Below are 16,263 nucleotides of genomic sequence, written 5' to 3' on the forward strand. Positions count from 1 at the left end.
TAAATGAATAAATAAATATCCAGTGTTCAGACTATAAATAAATAAATAAATAAATATCCAGTGTTCAGACTATATGAATAAATAAATATCCAGTGTTCAGACTATAAATAAATAAATAAATAAATACCCAGTGTTCAGACTATAAATAAACAAATAAATAAATGAATATCCAGTGTTCAGACTATAAATAAATAAATAAATAAATATCCAGTGTTCAGACTATAAATAAATAAATAAATAAATATCCAGTGTTCAGACTATAAATAAATAAATAAATAAATATCCAGTGTTCAGACTATAAATAAATAAATAAATAAATAAATATCCAGTGTTCAGACTATAAATAAATAAATAAATAAATATCCAGTGTTCAGACTATAAATAAATAAATAAATAAATAAATAAATATCCAGTGTTCACACTATAAATAAATAAATAAATAAATATCCAGTGTTCACACTATAAATAAATAAATAAATAAATATCCAGTGTTCAGACTATAAATAAATAAATAAATAAATATCCAGTGTTCAGACTATAAATAAATAAATAAATAAATATCCAGTGTTCAGACTATAAATAAATAAATAAATAAATATCCAGTGTTCAGACTATAAATAAATAAATAAATAAATATCCAGTGTTCAGACTATAAATAAATAAATAAATAAATAAATATCCAGTGTTCAGACTATAAATAAATAAATAAATAAATATCCAGTGTTCAGACTATAAATAAATAAATAAATAAATATCCAGTGTTCAGACTATAAATAAATAAATAAATAAATGAATATCCAGTGTTCAGACTATAAATAAATAAATAAATGAATATCCAGTGTTCAGACTATAAATAAATAAATAAATGAATATCCAGTGTTCAGACTATAAATAAATAAATAAATGAATATCCAGTGTTCAGACTATAAATAAATAAATAAATGAATATCCAGTGTTCAGACTATAAATAAATAAATAAATGAATATCCAGTGTTCAGACTATAAATAAATAAATGAATAAATAAATATCCAGTGTTCAGACTATAAATAAATAAATAAATGAATATCCAGTGTTCAGACTATAAATAAATAAATGAATAAATAAATATCCAGTGTTCAGACTATAAATAAATAAATAAATGAATATCCAGTGTTCAGACTATAAATAAATAAATAAATGAATATCCAGTGTTCAGACTATAAATAAATAAATGAATAAATAAATATCCAGTGTTCAGACTATAAATAAATAAATAAATAAATATCCAGTGTTCAGACTATAAATAAATAAATAAATAAATATCCAGTGTTCAGACTATAAATAAATAAATAAATAAATATCCAGTGTTCAGACTATAAATAAATAAATAAATAAATATCCAGTGTTCAGACTATAAATAAATAAATAAATAAATAAATAAATATCCAGTGTTCAGACTATAAATAAATAAATAAATAAATAAATATCCAGTGTTCAGACTATAAATAAATAAATAAATATCCAGTGTTCAGACTATAAATAAATAAATAAATAAATAAATATCCAGTGTTCAGACTATAAATAAATAAATAAATAAATATCCAGTGTTCAGACTATAAATAAATAAATAAATAAATATCCAGTGTTCAGACTATAAATAAATAAATAAATAAATATCCAGTGTTCAGACTATAAATAAATAAATAAATATCCAGTGTTCAGACTATAAATAAATAAATAAATAAATATCCAGTGTTCAGACTATAAATAAATAAATAAATAAATATCCAGTGTTCAGACTATAAATAAATAAATAAATATCCAGTGTTCAGACTATAAATAAATAAATGAATAAATATCCAGTGTTCAGACTATAAATAAATAAATAAATAAATAAATATCCAGTGTTCAGACTATAAATAAATAAATAAATATCCAGTGTTCACACTATAAATAAATAAATAAATAAATATCCAGTGTTCACACTATAAATAAATAAATAAATAAATATCCAGTGTTCAGACTATAAATAAATAAATAAATAAATATCCAGTGTTCAGACTATAAATAAATAAATAAATAAATATCCAGTGTTCAGACTATAAATAAATAAATAAATAAATACCCAGTGTTCAGACTATAAATAAACAAATAAATAAATGAATATCCAGTGTTCAGACTATAAATAAATAAATAAATAAATATCCAGTGTTCAGACTATAAATAAATAAATAAATAAATATCCAGTGTTCAGACTATAAATAAATAAATAAATAAATATCCAGTGTTCAGACTATAAATAAATAAATAAATAAATATCCAGTGTTCAGACTATAAATAAATAAATAAATAAATATCCAGTGTTCAGACTATAAATAAATAAATAAATAAATATCCAGTGTTCAGACTATAAATAAATAAATAAATAAATATCCAGTGTTCAGACTATAAATAAATAAATAAATAAATAAATAAATATCCAGTGTTCAGACTATAAATAAATAAATAAATAAATATCCAGTGTTCAGACTATAAATAAATAAATAAATAAATATCCAGTGTTCAGACTATAAATAAATAAATAAATAAATATCCAGTGTTCAGACTATAAATAAATAAATAAATAAATATCCAGTGTTCAGACTATAAATAAATAAATAAATATCCAGTGTTCAGACTATAAATAAATAAATAAATATCCAGTGTTCAGACTATAAATAAATAAATAAATATCCAGTGTTCAGACTATAAATAAATAAATAAATATCCAGTGTTCAGACTATAAATAAATAAATAAATATCCAGTGTTCAGACTATAAATAAATAAATAAATAAATATCCAGTGTTCAGACTATAAATAAATAAATAAATATCCAGTGTTCAGACTATAAATAAATAAATGAATAAATATCCAGTGTTCAGACTATAAATAAATAAATAAATAAATAAATATCCAGTGTTCAGACTATAAATAAATAAATAAATAAATATCCAGTGTTCAGACTATAAATAAATAAATAAATAAATATCCAGTGTTCAGACTATAAATAAATAAATAAATAAATACCCAGTGTTCAGACTATAAATAAACAAATAAATAAATGAATATCCAGTGTTCAGACTATAAATAAATAAATAAATAAATATCCAGTGTTCAGACTATAAATAAATAAATAAATATCCAGTGTTCAGACTATATAAATAAATAAATAAATAGACTTACTAAACAATATAAATAAATAAATAAATAAATATCCAGTGTTCACACTATAAATAAATAAATAAATAAATATCCAGTGTTCAGACTATAAATAAATAAATAAATAAATATCCAGTGTTCAGACTATAAATAAATAAATAAATAAATATCCAGTGTTCAGACTATAAATAAATAAATAAATAAATATCCAGTGTTCAGACTATAAATAAATAAATAAATAAATATCCAGTGTTCAGACTATAAATAAATAAATAAATATCCAGTGTTCAGACTATAAATAAATAAATAAATATCCAGTGTTCAGACTATAAATAAATAAATAAATAAATATCCAGTGTTCAGACTATAAATAAATAAATAAATATCCAGTGTTCAGACTATAAATAAATAAATAAATATCCAGTGTTCAGACTATAAATAAATAAATAAATATCCAGTGTTCAGACTATAAATAAATAAATAAATAAATAAATATCCAGTGTTCAGACTATAAATAAATAAATAAATAAATATCCAGTGTTCAGACTATAAATAAATAAATAAATAAATATCCAGTGTTCAGACTATAAATAAATAAATAAATAAATATCCAGTGTTCAGACTATAAATAAATAAATAAATAAATATCCAGTGTTCAGACTATAAATAAATAAATAAATAAATATCCAGTGTTCAGACTATAAATAAATAAATAAATAAATATCCAGTGTTCAGACTATAAATAAATAAATAAATAAATATCCAGTGTTCACACTATAAATAAATAAATAAATAAATATCCAGTGTTCAGACTATAAATAAATAAATAAATAAATATCCAGTGTTCAGACTATAAATAAATAAATAAATAAATATCCAGTGTTCAGACTATAAATAAATAAATAAATAAATATCCAGTGTTCAGACTATAAATAAATAAATAAATAAATATCCAGTGTTCAGACTATAAATAAATAAATAAATAAATATCCAGTGTTCAGACTATAAATAAATAAATAAATAAATATCCAGTGTTCAGACTATAAATAAATAAATAAATAAATATCCAGTGTTCAGACTATAAATAAATAAATAAATAAATAAATATCCAGTGTTCAGACTATAAATAAATAAATAAATAAATAAATATCCAGTGTTCAGACTATAAATAAATAAATAAATAAATATCCAGTGTTCAGACTATAAATAAATAAATAAATAAATATCCAGTGTTCAGACTATAAATAAATAAATAAATAAATATCCAGTGTTCAGACTATAAATAAATAAATAAATAAATATCCAGTGTTCAGACTATAAATAAATAAATAAATAAATAAATATCCAGTGTTCAGACTATAAATAAATAAATAAATAAATATCCAGTGTTCAGACTATAAATAAATAAATAAATAAATATCCAGTGTTCAGACTATAAATAAATAAATAAATAAATATCCAGTGTTCAGACTATAAATAAATAAATAAATAAATATCCAGTGTTCAGACTATAAATAAATAAATAAATATCCAGTGTTCAGACTATAAATAAATAAATAAATAAATATCCAGTGTTCAGACTATAAATAAATAAATAAATAAATATCCAGTGTTCAGACTATAAATAAATAAATAAATAAATATCCAGTGTTCAGACTATAAATAAATAAATAAATAAATATCCAGTGTTCAGACTATAAATAAATAAATAAATAAATATCCAGTGTTCAGACTATAAATAAATAAATAAATATCCAGTGTTCAGACTATAAATAAATAAATAAATATCCAGTGTTCAGACTATAAATAAATAAATAAATAAATAAATAAATATCCAGTGTTCACACTATAAATAAATAAATAAATAAATATCCAGTGTTCAGACTATAAATAAATAAATAAATATCCAGTGTTCAGACTATAAATAAATAAATAAATAAATATCCAGTGTTCAGACTATAAATAAATAAATAAATGAATAAATATCCAGTGTTCACACTATAAATAAATAAATAAATAAATAAATATCCAGTGTTCAGACTATAAATAAATAAATAAATATCCAGTGTTCACACTATAAATAAATAAATAAATAAATATCCAGTGTTCACACTATAAATAAATAAATAAATAAATATCCAGTAATCAGACTATAAATAAATAAATAAATAAATATCCAGTGTTCAGACTATAAATAAATAAATAAATAAATATCCAGTGTTCAGACTATAAATAAATAAATAAATAAATATCCAGTGTTCAGACTATAAATAAATAAATAAATAAATATCCAGTGTTCAGACTATAAATAAATAAATAAATAAATATCCAGTGTTCAGACTATAAATAAATAAATAAATATCCAGTGTTCAGACTATAAATGAATAAATAAATATCCAGTGTTCAGACTATAAATAAATAAATAAATAAATATCCAGTGTTCAGACTATAAATAAATAAATAAATAAATATCCAGTGTTCAGACTATAAATAAATAAATAAATATCCAGTGTTCAGACTATAAATAAATAAATAAATATCCAGTGTTCAGACTATAAATAAATAAATAAATAAATAAATAAATATCCAGTGTTCAGACTATAAATAAATAAATAAATAAATATCCAGTGTTCAGACTATAAATAAATAAATAAATAAATATCCAGTGTTCAGACTATAAATAAATAAATAAATAAATATCCAGTGTTCAGACTATAAATAAATAAATAAATAAATATCCAGTGTTCAGACTATAAATAAATAAATAAATAAATATCCAGTGTTCAGACTATAAATAAATAAATAAATAAATATCCAGTGTTCAGACTATAAATAAATAAATAAATAAATATCCAGTGTTCAGACTATAAATAAATAAATAAATATCCAGTGTTCAGACTATAAATAAATAAATAAATAAATATCCAGTGTTCAGACTATAAATAAATAAATAAATAAATATCCAGTGTTCAGACTATAAATAAATAAATAAATAAATATCCAGTGTTCAGACTATAAATAAATAAATAAATAAATATCCAGTGTTCAGACTATAAATAAATAAATAAATAAATACCCAGTGTTCAGACTATAAATAAACAAATAAATAAATGAATATCCAGTGTTCAGACTATAAATAAATAAATAAATAAATATCCAGTGTTCAGACTATAAATAAATAAATAAATAAATATCCAGTGTTCAGACTATAAATAAATAAATAAATAAATAAATATCCAGTGTTCAGACTATAAATAAATAAATAAATAAATAAATATCCAGTGTTCAGACTATAAATAAATAAATAAATAAATATCCAGTGTTCAGACTATAAATAAATAAATAAATAAATATCCAGTGTTCAGACTATAAATAAATAAATAAATAAATATCCAGTGTTCAGACTATAAATAAATAAATAAATAAATATCCAGTGTTCAGACTATAAATAAATAAATAAATAAATAAATAAATATCCAGTGTTCACACTATAAATAAATAAATAAATAAATATCCAGTGTTCAGACTATAAATAAATAAATAAATAAATATCCAGTGTTCAGACTATAAATAAATAAATAAATAAATATCCAGTGTTCAGACTATAAATAAATAAATAAATATCCAGTGTTCAGACTATAAATGAATAAATAAATATCCAGTGTTCAGACTATAAATAAATAAATAAATAAATATCCAGTGTTCAGACTATAAATAAATAAATAAATATCCAGTGTTCAGACTATAAATGAATAAATAAATATCCAGTGTTCAGACTATAAATAAATAAATAAATATCCAGTGTTCAGACTATAAATGAATAAATAAATATCCAGTGTTCAGACTATAAATAAATAAATAAATATCCAGTGTTCAGACTATAAATAAATAAATAAATATCCAGTGTTCAGACTATAAATAAATAAATAAATAAATAAATAAATATCCAGTGTTCACACTATAAATAAATAAATAAATAAATATCCAGTGTTCAGACTATAAATAAATAAATAAATATCCAGTGTTCAGACTATAAATAAATAAATAAATAAATATCCAGTGTTCAGACTATAAATAAATAAATAAATAAATAAATATCCAGTGTTCACACTATAAATAAATAAATAAATAAATAAATATCCAGTGTTCAGACTATAAATAAATAAATAAATATCCAGTGTTCACACTATAAATAAATAAATAAATAAATATCCAGTGTTCAGACTATAAATAAATAAATAAATAAATATCCAGTGTTCAGACTATAAATAAATAAATAAATAAATATCCAGTGTTCAGACTATAAATAAATAAATAAATATCCAGTGTTCACACTATAAATAAATAAATAAATAAATATCCAGTGTTCACACTATAAATAAATAAATAAATAAATATCCAGTAATCAGACTATAAATAAATAAATAAATAAATATCCAGTGTTCAGACTATAAATAAATAAATAAATAAATATCCAGTGTTCAGACTATAAATAAATAAATAAATAAATATCCAGTGTTCAGACTATAAATAAATAAATAAATATCCAGTGTTCAGACTATAAATAAATAAATAAATATCCAGTGTTCAGACTATAAATAAATAAATAAATAAATATCCAGTGTTCAGACTATAAATGAATAAATAAATATCCAGTGTTCAGACTATAAATAAATAAATAAATATCCAGTGTTCAGACTATAAATGAATAAATAAATATCCAGTGTTCAGACTATAAATAAATAAATAAATATCCAGTGTTCAGACTATAAATAAATAAATAAATATCCAGTGTTCAGACTATAAATAAATAAATAAATAAATAAATAAATATCCAGTGTTCACACTATAAATAAATAAATAAATAAATATCCAGTGTTCAGACTATAAATAAATAAATAAATAAATATCCAGTGTTCAGACTATAAATAAATAAATAAATAAATATCCAGTGTTCAGACTATAAATAAATAAATAAATAAATATCCAGTGTTCAGACTATAAATAAATAAATAAATAAATATCCAGTGTTCAGACTATAAATAAACAAATAAATATCCAGTGTTCAGACTATAAATAAATAAATGAATAAATAAATATCCAGTGTTCAGACTATAAATAAATAAATGAATAAATAAATATCCAGTGTTCAGACTATAAATAAATAAATAAATAAATATCCAGTGTTCAGACTATAAATAAATAAATAAATATCCAGTGTTCAGACTATAAATAAATAAATAAATATCCAGTGTTCAGACTATAAATAAATAAATAAATATCCAGTGTTCAGACTATAAATAAATAAATAAATGAATAAATATCCAGTGTTCAGACTATAAATAAATAAATAAATATCCAGTGTTCAGACTATAAATAAATAAATAAATAAATATCCAGTGTTCACACTATAAATAAATAAATAAATAAATAAATATCCAGTGTTCAGACTATAAATAAATAAATAAATATCCAGTGTTCACACTATAAATAAATAAATAAATAAATATCCAGTGTTCACACTATAAATAAATAAATAAATAAATATCCAGTGTTCAGACTATAAATAAATAAATAAATATCCAGTGTTCAGACTATAAATAAATAAATAAATATCCAGTGTTCAGACTATAAATAAATAAATAAATATCCAGTGTTCAGACTATAAATGAATAAATAAATATCCAGTGTTCAGACTATAAATAAATAAATAAATATCCAGTGTTCAGACTATAAATGAATAAATAAATATCCAGTGTTCAGACTATAAATGAATAAATAAATATCCAGTGTTCAGACTATAAATAAATAAATAAATATCCAGTGTTCAGACTATAAATAAATAAATGAATATCCAGTGTTCAGAGTCATAGTGGCGTTGACACCCAGATCTTTTCTGCCTTTCTCCACCGGAGCTTTGCAGATTTGATATCTGATAACTGATAAATCCAACTGACCTTGAATTCATCTTAGTGAGGGCGCGTTTGATTTACGGCCCCGTCCGTCCCCCTGCAGGTGCTGACCTCGGTGCCGGACTGCCCCGGTCAGATGACCATTGTGGACCGGCCGCTGCTCGTCTGCGGCGGCGACGCCTTCACCCACTCTAACTTTGACGGCTGCGTGGAGTCTGCACTGAGCGTGCTCAGTGTGATGAAAGCTGCACTGTGATGGGGCCAATGCGACAGGAAGTGACTGTGGACTGAAGTTAATCAGCAAATATTAATTTAACACATAAATGGTTGATGAAGACTCACAGAAACGTTTATCAGTGATCGTTAATAAATGTCTGAATGATCAATAAATCAGCCTTTCACCTGTAGCTCTTATTTGTTTATTTATTTATTTATTCAAAGCTGAGCTCTGGAGGCATTTTTGACACTTTTAACCCTTTCTGCTAATTGTAACTAATTGTAAGCTTTTTGCTCTTTTTTGCTGCCATTGACTTTTTTTCTGCCTTTAGCTGCTTTGAGCACTTTTTTTTTTTTTTTTTTTTTTACCAAGTTTGGCCAATTCTCTCCCTTTTTTGCCATTTTAATTTGAATTTGGAGCTTTTTGCCATTTTTCTTAACAATTTTAACCCCTTATTGAGGAACTTACTGCCACTTTTAACCCATTTTTGCTACTTCCGCCCCTTTGGGCCCTTTTTTGCCTTTTTTGCAGCTTTTCTCCCTCCTTCCGCTGCCATCTGCTAATTCAATCCTGTTTCTGCAGCTTATGCCTTTTCACCACTTTTAACCCATTTTTCTGCCCTTTATTGTCATTTTGTGCCAATTTTGCTGCCCTTTCAAACCTCTCTTGCAGCTTTTTGCCCTTTTTTGCTTCTTTTGTTGCTGTTTTTACCACTTTGGATTATTTTTTTGCCACTGTTCTATTTTTTAAAGGAACTTATTGCCACTTTAAACCCATTTTCGCTACTTTCGCCCCTTTTTTGCCACATTTCTGCTGCTTTTTACTGCCATGTGTTAATTCTGACCTGTTTTTGCAGCTAATGCCTTTTTTTCCATTTTTGACCCATTTATTTGCAGTCTTTTGCCCTTTTCCTACTTTTTTTTGCCATTTTTCACAGATATTTACTTCCGCTCCACCAAACTGTCTCTACTTTATTCTCTGGTATTCTAACATTTGTGAACATGTTATCTGTGAAGTCTAACATTCCTCTCCCTACGGTTTAGTTCAGCATGAACGTTAGTGATGAAAAGGTAAATCTGAAGAAAATGTCTTTCCATTTGAAAAAGTCTACATTGTTTTGAGTGTTTATTATCTAAATGTGGTGATCACAAATCGACTTTGACTGTATTTGGTTATTTCTGATCAGTAGTCCCTCCTAGACTGACCCTCATCCCTGAACTCTGACCTCCAGGACTCATGCTGGGTCTGTGCTGATGAAGACAGTGGAGCAGACGCAGTGAAGAAGAAGAAGAAGCTGGTTTGTGGTTCCTCTGCTGCGTTCTCTGATCTTTTTATAGCAGCAGATAAGACAGAATTAGTTATGGTTTGGTGCCCACAAGGCTCACTGTGTGTCTGCGTGTGTGTGTGTGTGTGTGACCCAGTTTTTCCTTGCCTGTTCTCCCGTCGTTTGGAGCACGCTCAGTAGTGCCACTGCATTGCATTGTGGGGGAAGCGATTCTGATTTGTGCCCAGTCACTGGTAGCTATAGAAGCTGCACGTTTGTGATTTTAACAATGAAGATAAAACATGAGGAGAGTTATGGAGCTTTAGTCTGAGGTGGTTCCCGCTCCGCCACACAGGTAAATGTTCGTCTGTCCGCGGTGACCAGGTAGCTCATGTTCCCTGGAAGAACTGAAGATCTCAGGGATCAGTGCAGGACCTTCCTCTGCCGTTGTTTTAGACTATTTTTGTTGTTTTTTCTGTTTGTGCTCCCTGGTTCTGGTCTGAACTGAACCAAGTTCTCAGGTTCACCCTGGTCCAGAGTCAGGAGGACTGTGGAGGACTCTGCACACCTGTGACCTCAGATTATTTCAGTAGCTTCCTCTCTAACATCTTTCTCCTCGCTCCCACATTACATTCACGTCTTTGACACCCACTCTGAGCCGGTATTTCTATATACCATGCCATTTTGCCAAAAGTATTCACTCATTCATCCAAATACTGTAAATCAGGTGTTCAGTCTCTTCCATGTCCACAGGTGTATAAAATCATCACCTAGGCATGCAGACTGTTTCTACAAACATTAGTGAAAGAATGGCTCGCTCTCAGGAGCTCAGTGAATTCCAGCGTGGTACTGTGATAGGATGCCACCTGTGCAACAAGTCCAGAGGTGAAATTTCCTGGCTCCTAAATATTCCACAGTCAGCTGTCAGTGGTATTAGAACAAAGTGGAAGCCATTGGGAACCACAGCAACTCAGCCACCAAGTGGTAGGCCACGTAAAATGACGGGGCGGGGTCAGAGGATGCTGAGGTCATAGTGACCAGAGGACGCCAACTTTCTGCAGAGTCAATGGCTACAGACCTCCAAACTTCATGTGGCCTTCAGATTAGCTCAAGAACAGTGGTAGAGAGCTTCATGGATGGGTTTCCATGGTAACAGCTGCATCCAAGCCATACATCACCAAGGTCAATGCAAAGCGTGGATGCAGTGGTGTAAAGCACGCCGCCACTGGACTCTAGAGCAGTGGAGACGTCTTCTCTGGAGTGACCAATCACGCTTCTCCATCTGGCAATCTGATGGACCAGTCTGGGTTTGGTGGTTGCCAGGAGAACGGTACTTGTCTGACTGCATTGTGCCAAGTGTAAAGTTGGCCCCTTGGCCCCTTAGTTCCAGTCAAAGGAACTCTGAATGATTCAGCAGACCAAGAGGTTCTGGACAATTCCATGCTCCCAACTTTGTGGAACAGTTTGGGGATGGCCCCTTCCTGTTCCAACATGACTGTGCACCAGTGCACAAAGCAAGGTCCATAAAGACATGGAGGAGAGAGTTTGGTGTGGATCAACAGAGTCCTGACCTCAACCCCATAGAACACCTTTGGGATGAATTAGAGCGGAGACTGAGAGCCAGGCCTTCTGGTCCAACATCAGTGTGTGACCTCACAGATGTGCTTCTGGAAGAATGGTCAAAAATTCCCATAAACACACTCCTAAACCTTGTGGAAAGCCTTCCTAGAAGAGTTGAAGCTGTTAAAGCTGCAAAGGGTGGACCCACGTCAGGGAGCAATAGAATAAATACACACAGACAACAGGAGCTGTTTATAAATAGTTTATTCACCTTTACAGTGTTTTAATTTTATTATAAAACAAGGATGGGGGATAAAGTACTGGGGGAGGGGAGGGGGGGTCAGTTTGACATGAAATGTTGTTTCCATGGTGATACAGGCCTGTAGTTATGGTGGCTTTTGAGTTTGTATGTTTATAAAATCAATACCTGACGATTAAAAATGAGACAATCAGGAACAGAAACACTGGACCACTGAGCTGAAACCTGAAACTGAACGCCACGGTTCTGCTCCGGAAGGTTCTGCAGTTGAAATGACACCAAAGATTCAGAGTCTGTACATAACTGAGCCAAAAGACATCTGCTTTCACGGCGCCGATGTCCAATAATGACGCTTCCTGGCACGTTTTTATGGCTGGCCACACGCTGGACGATTTCAAAATCTTAGGACACGGGAGCTCAGAGACCGGCGGACGGTCTGGACAAAGCCAACGCTGCTACAGCTGTCGTTGTCGGCTGGATCAGCACTCGTTACCAAGTCCACATCCCCTATTCCAGTTATTAATACATCCACGCCATTTACCTCGCACAGCTGTTTCATCACCACCGTGCAAGTGAGCTGTAAAAATACCCAACATCCTGTTGGTGGCGCCCCCAAGGCTGCTCGCTCTCACTGGCAGACGAATCAAACCGTAAATATTAAACACGTCTAATATTTATTTTCCCAAAATAGAGGAGGCTCTGATTCCCCCAGGAGCAGCAGAATACTCTAGCTTACGCCACAAACTTGAGGATAAGTTGGACAAAAGCTCAGCTGTGACTGGCTTCTCATCAGGCCACGCCCCCTCCAATCGCTGGGCAGCAACTCCGACCCAGAATCGTCCCTAAGCTCGTGGAGCGTGCAGCCAGCCTCAGACAGACAGATAGATTGTACCGGACTCAGAGATGCAGACGTCCCATCAGGAGCAGAGAAGTGTTGCTGGCTTCAGGTAAAGGTGCGGCCACATCACGCCTCTGTGACTTAAATACTGCTCTCGGCTAATTCGCCAAAACGACAAATTCAAGAACTAGCTTATGGTTCCAATGCCAATCCCGGCGCACAAGTGAAGGAGCGATCTTTGAATTTGTACTTTCAGCCGAGACCAACACTGATACTCTGGTTTGAAATGTCGACGCCATTACAGAAGCTTTTATAAAACACGACAAAAGCGACCACGCTAACCTGGGAGGGCGATGAGACCGCACCTTAAGGCAAAAAGAAGAGAGTACATGAATATCGACTATGTTCACGTGGTCAACGCCAAACTAAAACATTTAAAAAGAGAACGTCTGAGCTTCACTTTGGCAGGTTTGTATGAGATGTAAACAGAAGAAGTTGAAGCGTCGTCGACAAACACAGAAGCTTTCTAACTGAGGGAATCACAGAGGTATGGAGACGAGCATGATGGGAAACTGAGGCTCGTTATCAGTCATTTTCTAGGAGCACAAAGAAGGTCCAGGATCCTCCCTGCTGCGTTTTCATGGAGCGGTCTGGTTTGGTGAACCCTGGTCTAGCTGACTAGGAAAGTAGGAGCCACTGATACAGGAGGCTCCACCTCTATAGGGACACTAGCTCACGTACATTCTGACGTTCCATGCCTTGTGCCAGGTAGCATGGAGCTGATTCGCAGGTCAAAAGCCTTAAAATTCTTCTGACCAATCAACAGACTGCAGAGTCTAGCTCCACCCTTTAGGGCCGGATAGGAATGGTTGGTACCCCAGCAGAAGGGTGCCGACATGTAGGACGGTATGGGGCGTTTATTGTGGTTCCTTTCCAAACTTCTGACAGTGGAAATACAAACGGTACCAAACCTAACCGAACCGGACCGCTCGGTGGAAATGCAGGTTTACAGAATCCAGATTCGGAGGTTGTTGACGTCACTCAGGCCAAGGCTAAGAGCGGGAAACCTGGTGATATCTTTATACTGGTGTTTTTATGTTGATCCAATAAATTCCAGAGCTGGGCACACTCAGCTAATGCTTTAAATGCTGCTGTTACTGTTTTACATCAACATTAACAGAACTCTGGTCAAACACGCTCTCGGACTGTTCTGTTAAACTCTGAATGTTAGCACCGGCACAGGAGAGCTGTCCATGGAAGCCAATGACTACAAACGGTTGTTGACAGGTGGGCGGAGTCATAGACAGCGGCTGCTGTGTTGGCTGGATCTTGAAATGGCTAACCATGATCAGACTCTTCTAGGGATGTATGGCGTGATACTCATCCACACCAGTTTAGTCAAAAACCGTGAGAATGAAGAGGAACACTCTACCAATGTGAAAACTGCCCTCTAAAGCAAGGGTTCCCAAACTTTTCAGCCTGTGACCCCAAAAATCCTGATGCTGGAGACTGGGGACCCCCACGGTACCTTAAAGTGGTTGAAGCACACCTGAACACAGCCGTGCAAATGCAAGGATAGTCATGTGTAGACTTACATTTTAAGGATTTTTTTAAATACTACTTTGATTTTGGCATAAATCTCACTAAATTAGCAGGTTTTTTGAATTTCTAAACTGTTTATTTTACCTAGTTTTGTAAAGGTTTATGCATAAAATGTGTTAAATTTGAAGTTATATATACATATATATATATATATATATATATATTCTTTATTTCGGGAAGACGCCTCACGGCCCCCAGAGAGGTCCCGACCCCACTTTGGGAACCACTGCTCTAAAGTATTAAACCACAAACAAATCAGCATTAACATAATAATCCCACTAACATCAAACTTTTCCCACAGATGTAGTAACTCTAAAATTTACACGGTTTTATTTTGTGGGAAGTTAAAAATCTCCATTATTAAAAATTTTCCCCAAATGTGATATGACCATAAAAACTAAATGTCTGTGGTCATTTTTGATTGTTGTTTAAGTCGGCTTTGACTCAAGTCACATCAACATTTCTGCTTGCCATAAAACAGGAAGTAGTTTTTTCACAATCTGTTAGAACACATTTTAATCCACTCTGTCAATATCCAAGGCTCAATCACTGTTTAAGCACTCTGGAAAACACTTCCTGTTTTATGGCAAACAAAAAAATACCCATTACTAGGTTTTTTTTTTTTTTACAAGCATTTTTTTAAAAGGCAACAAACAACTACTACTTTCATTCTTCATGCTCACATTACATTTGTGGGAAGTTCACACACTGCGTAGAGACGGTGATTTCTACCATTCCCAAGGCAGCTGCCACTACGTTCACGGGAATTTACCTAAATTTGAGGGATTACATTAAAAACGTTTTTGGGCAGTTGATACGTTTGCAGGTGGACAGAGTCACATGAACTCTTCCCAAAGTTTCAGTCTTTGTTGAAGGATTAACGGTTCAGTGGAGGTTTGATTAACTGTGCCCACCTCTGAAGAAATCTTCACAACTTTCTCCCTGTCTTTTCCGAGCAGATTGGTATGTAAAAATCTGTTTTTATCTGATTTTTACACGTTTAATGTTCCCTCTGACTCTGGATCTGTGAAGGATCCCTGAAAACCTGATGGCTTTTTTTTCAGCAAATATGTGTGGCCAAATGTTGTAAAAATTAAACCAGGACAAATCCATATCCTAAAGCTGGTAATGCTAACTTTCAAAGAATAATCTCTGTCCCAACAGTCCCAGCTGTGTTGCTAGTGGCTGACACCGATAACGGTCCAAAGAAAAGACGTAGAGCACCTCAAACAGTCAGGGACATGGAGAGCACCAACCTGGCCTCGAGTACCCCAAACCTGGTCAGGGATCAGAAGGGACAACGTTCAACAGAAGCACTCAGACATACACTCGGACCTCCCAGCATGGCTTTAAACACTGAAGAAGAAATATCATTAACTTTAACTGGAAGCCAACAGTCCTGTTTGAAGGATTCAGCTGGTACTGGTTTAGA

The 16,263-nt window shown here is 30.2% G+C and overlaps 1 protein-coding gene across 1 annotated transcript in view; it reads left to right on the forward strand.

Annotated features, from left to right (window-relative positions):
- Positions 1 to 9,498, forward strand: part of rnls (renalase, FAD-dependent amine oxidase) — a 35,215-nt gene extending 25,717 nt beyond the window's left edge. Inside the window, exon 6 of the mRNA XM_041815160.1 lies at positions 9,195 to 9,498. Coding sequence (XP_041671094.1) covers positions 9,195 to 9,347 — 153 coding nt within the window. The 3' untranslated portion in view covers positions 9,348 to 9,498. The remainder of the gene's footprint in view (positions 1 to 9,194) is intronic.
- Positions 9,499 to 16,263: the final 6,765 nt, after the last annotated feature.

The sequence above is a fragment of the Cheilinus undulatus genome, linkage group 20, assembly GCF_018320785.1.
Source record: "Cheilinus undulatus linkage group 20, ASM1832078v1, whole genome shotgun sequence".
Taxonomy (NCBI): domain Eukaryota; kingdom Metazoa; phylum Chordata; class Actinopteri; order Labriformes; family Labridae; genus Cheilinus; species Cheilinus undulatus.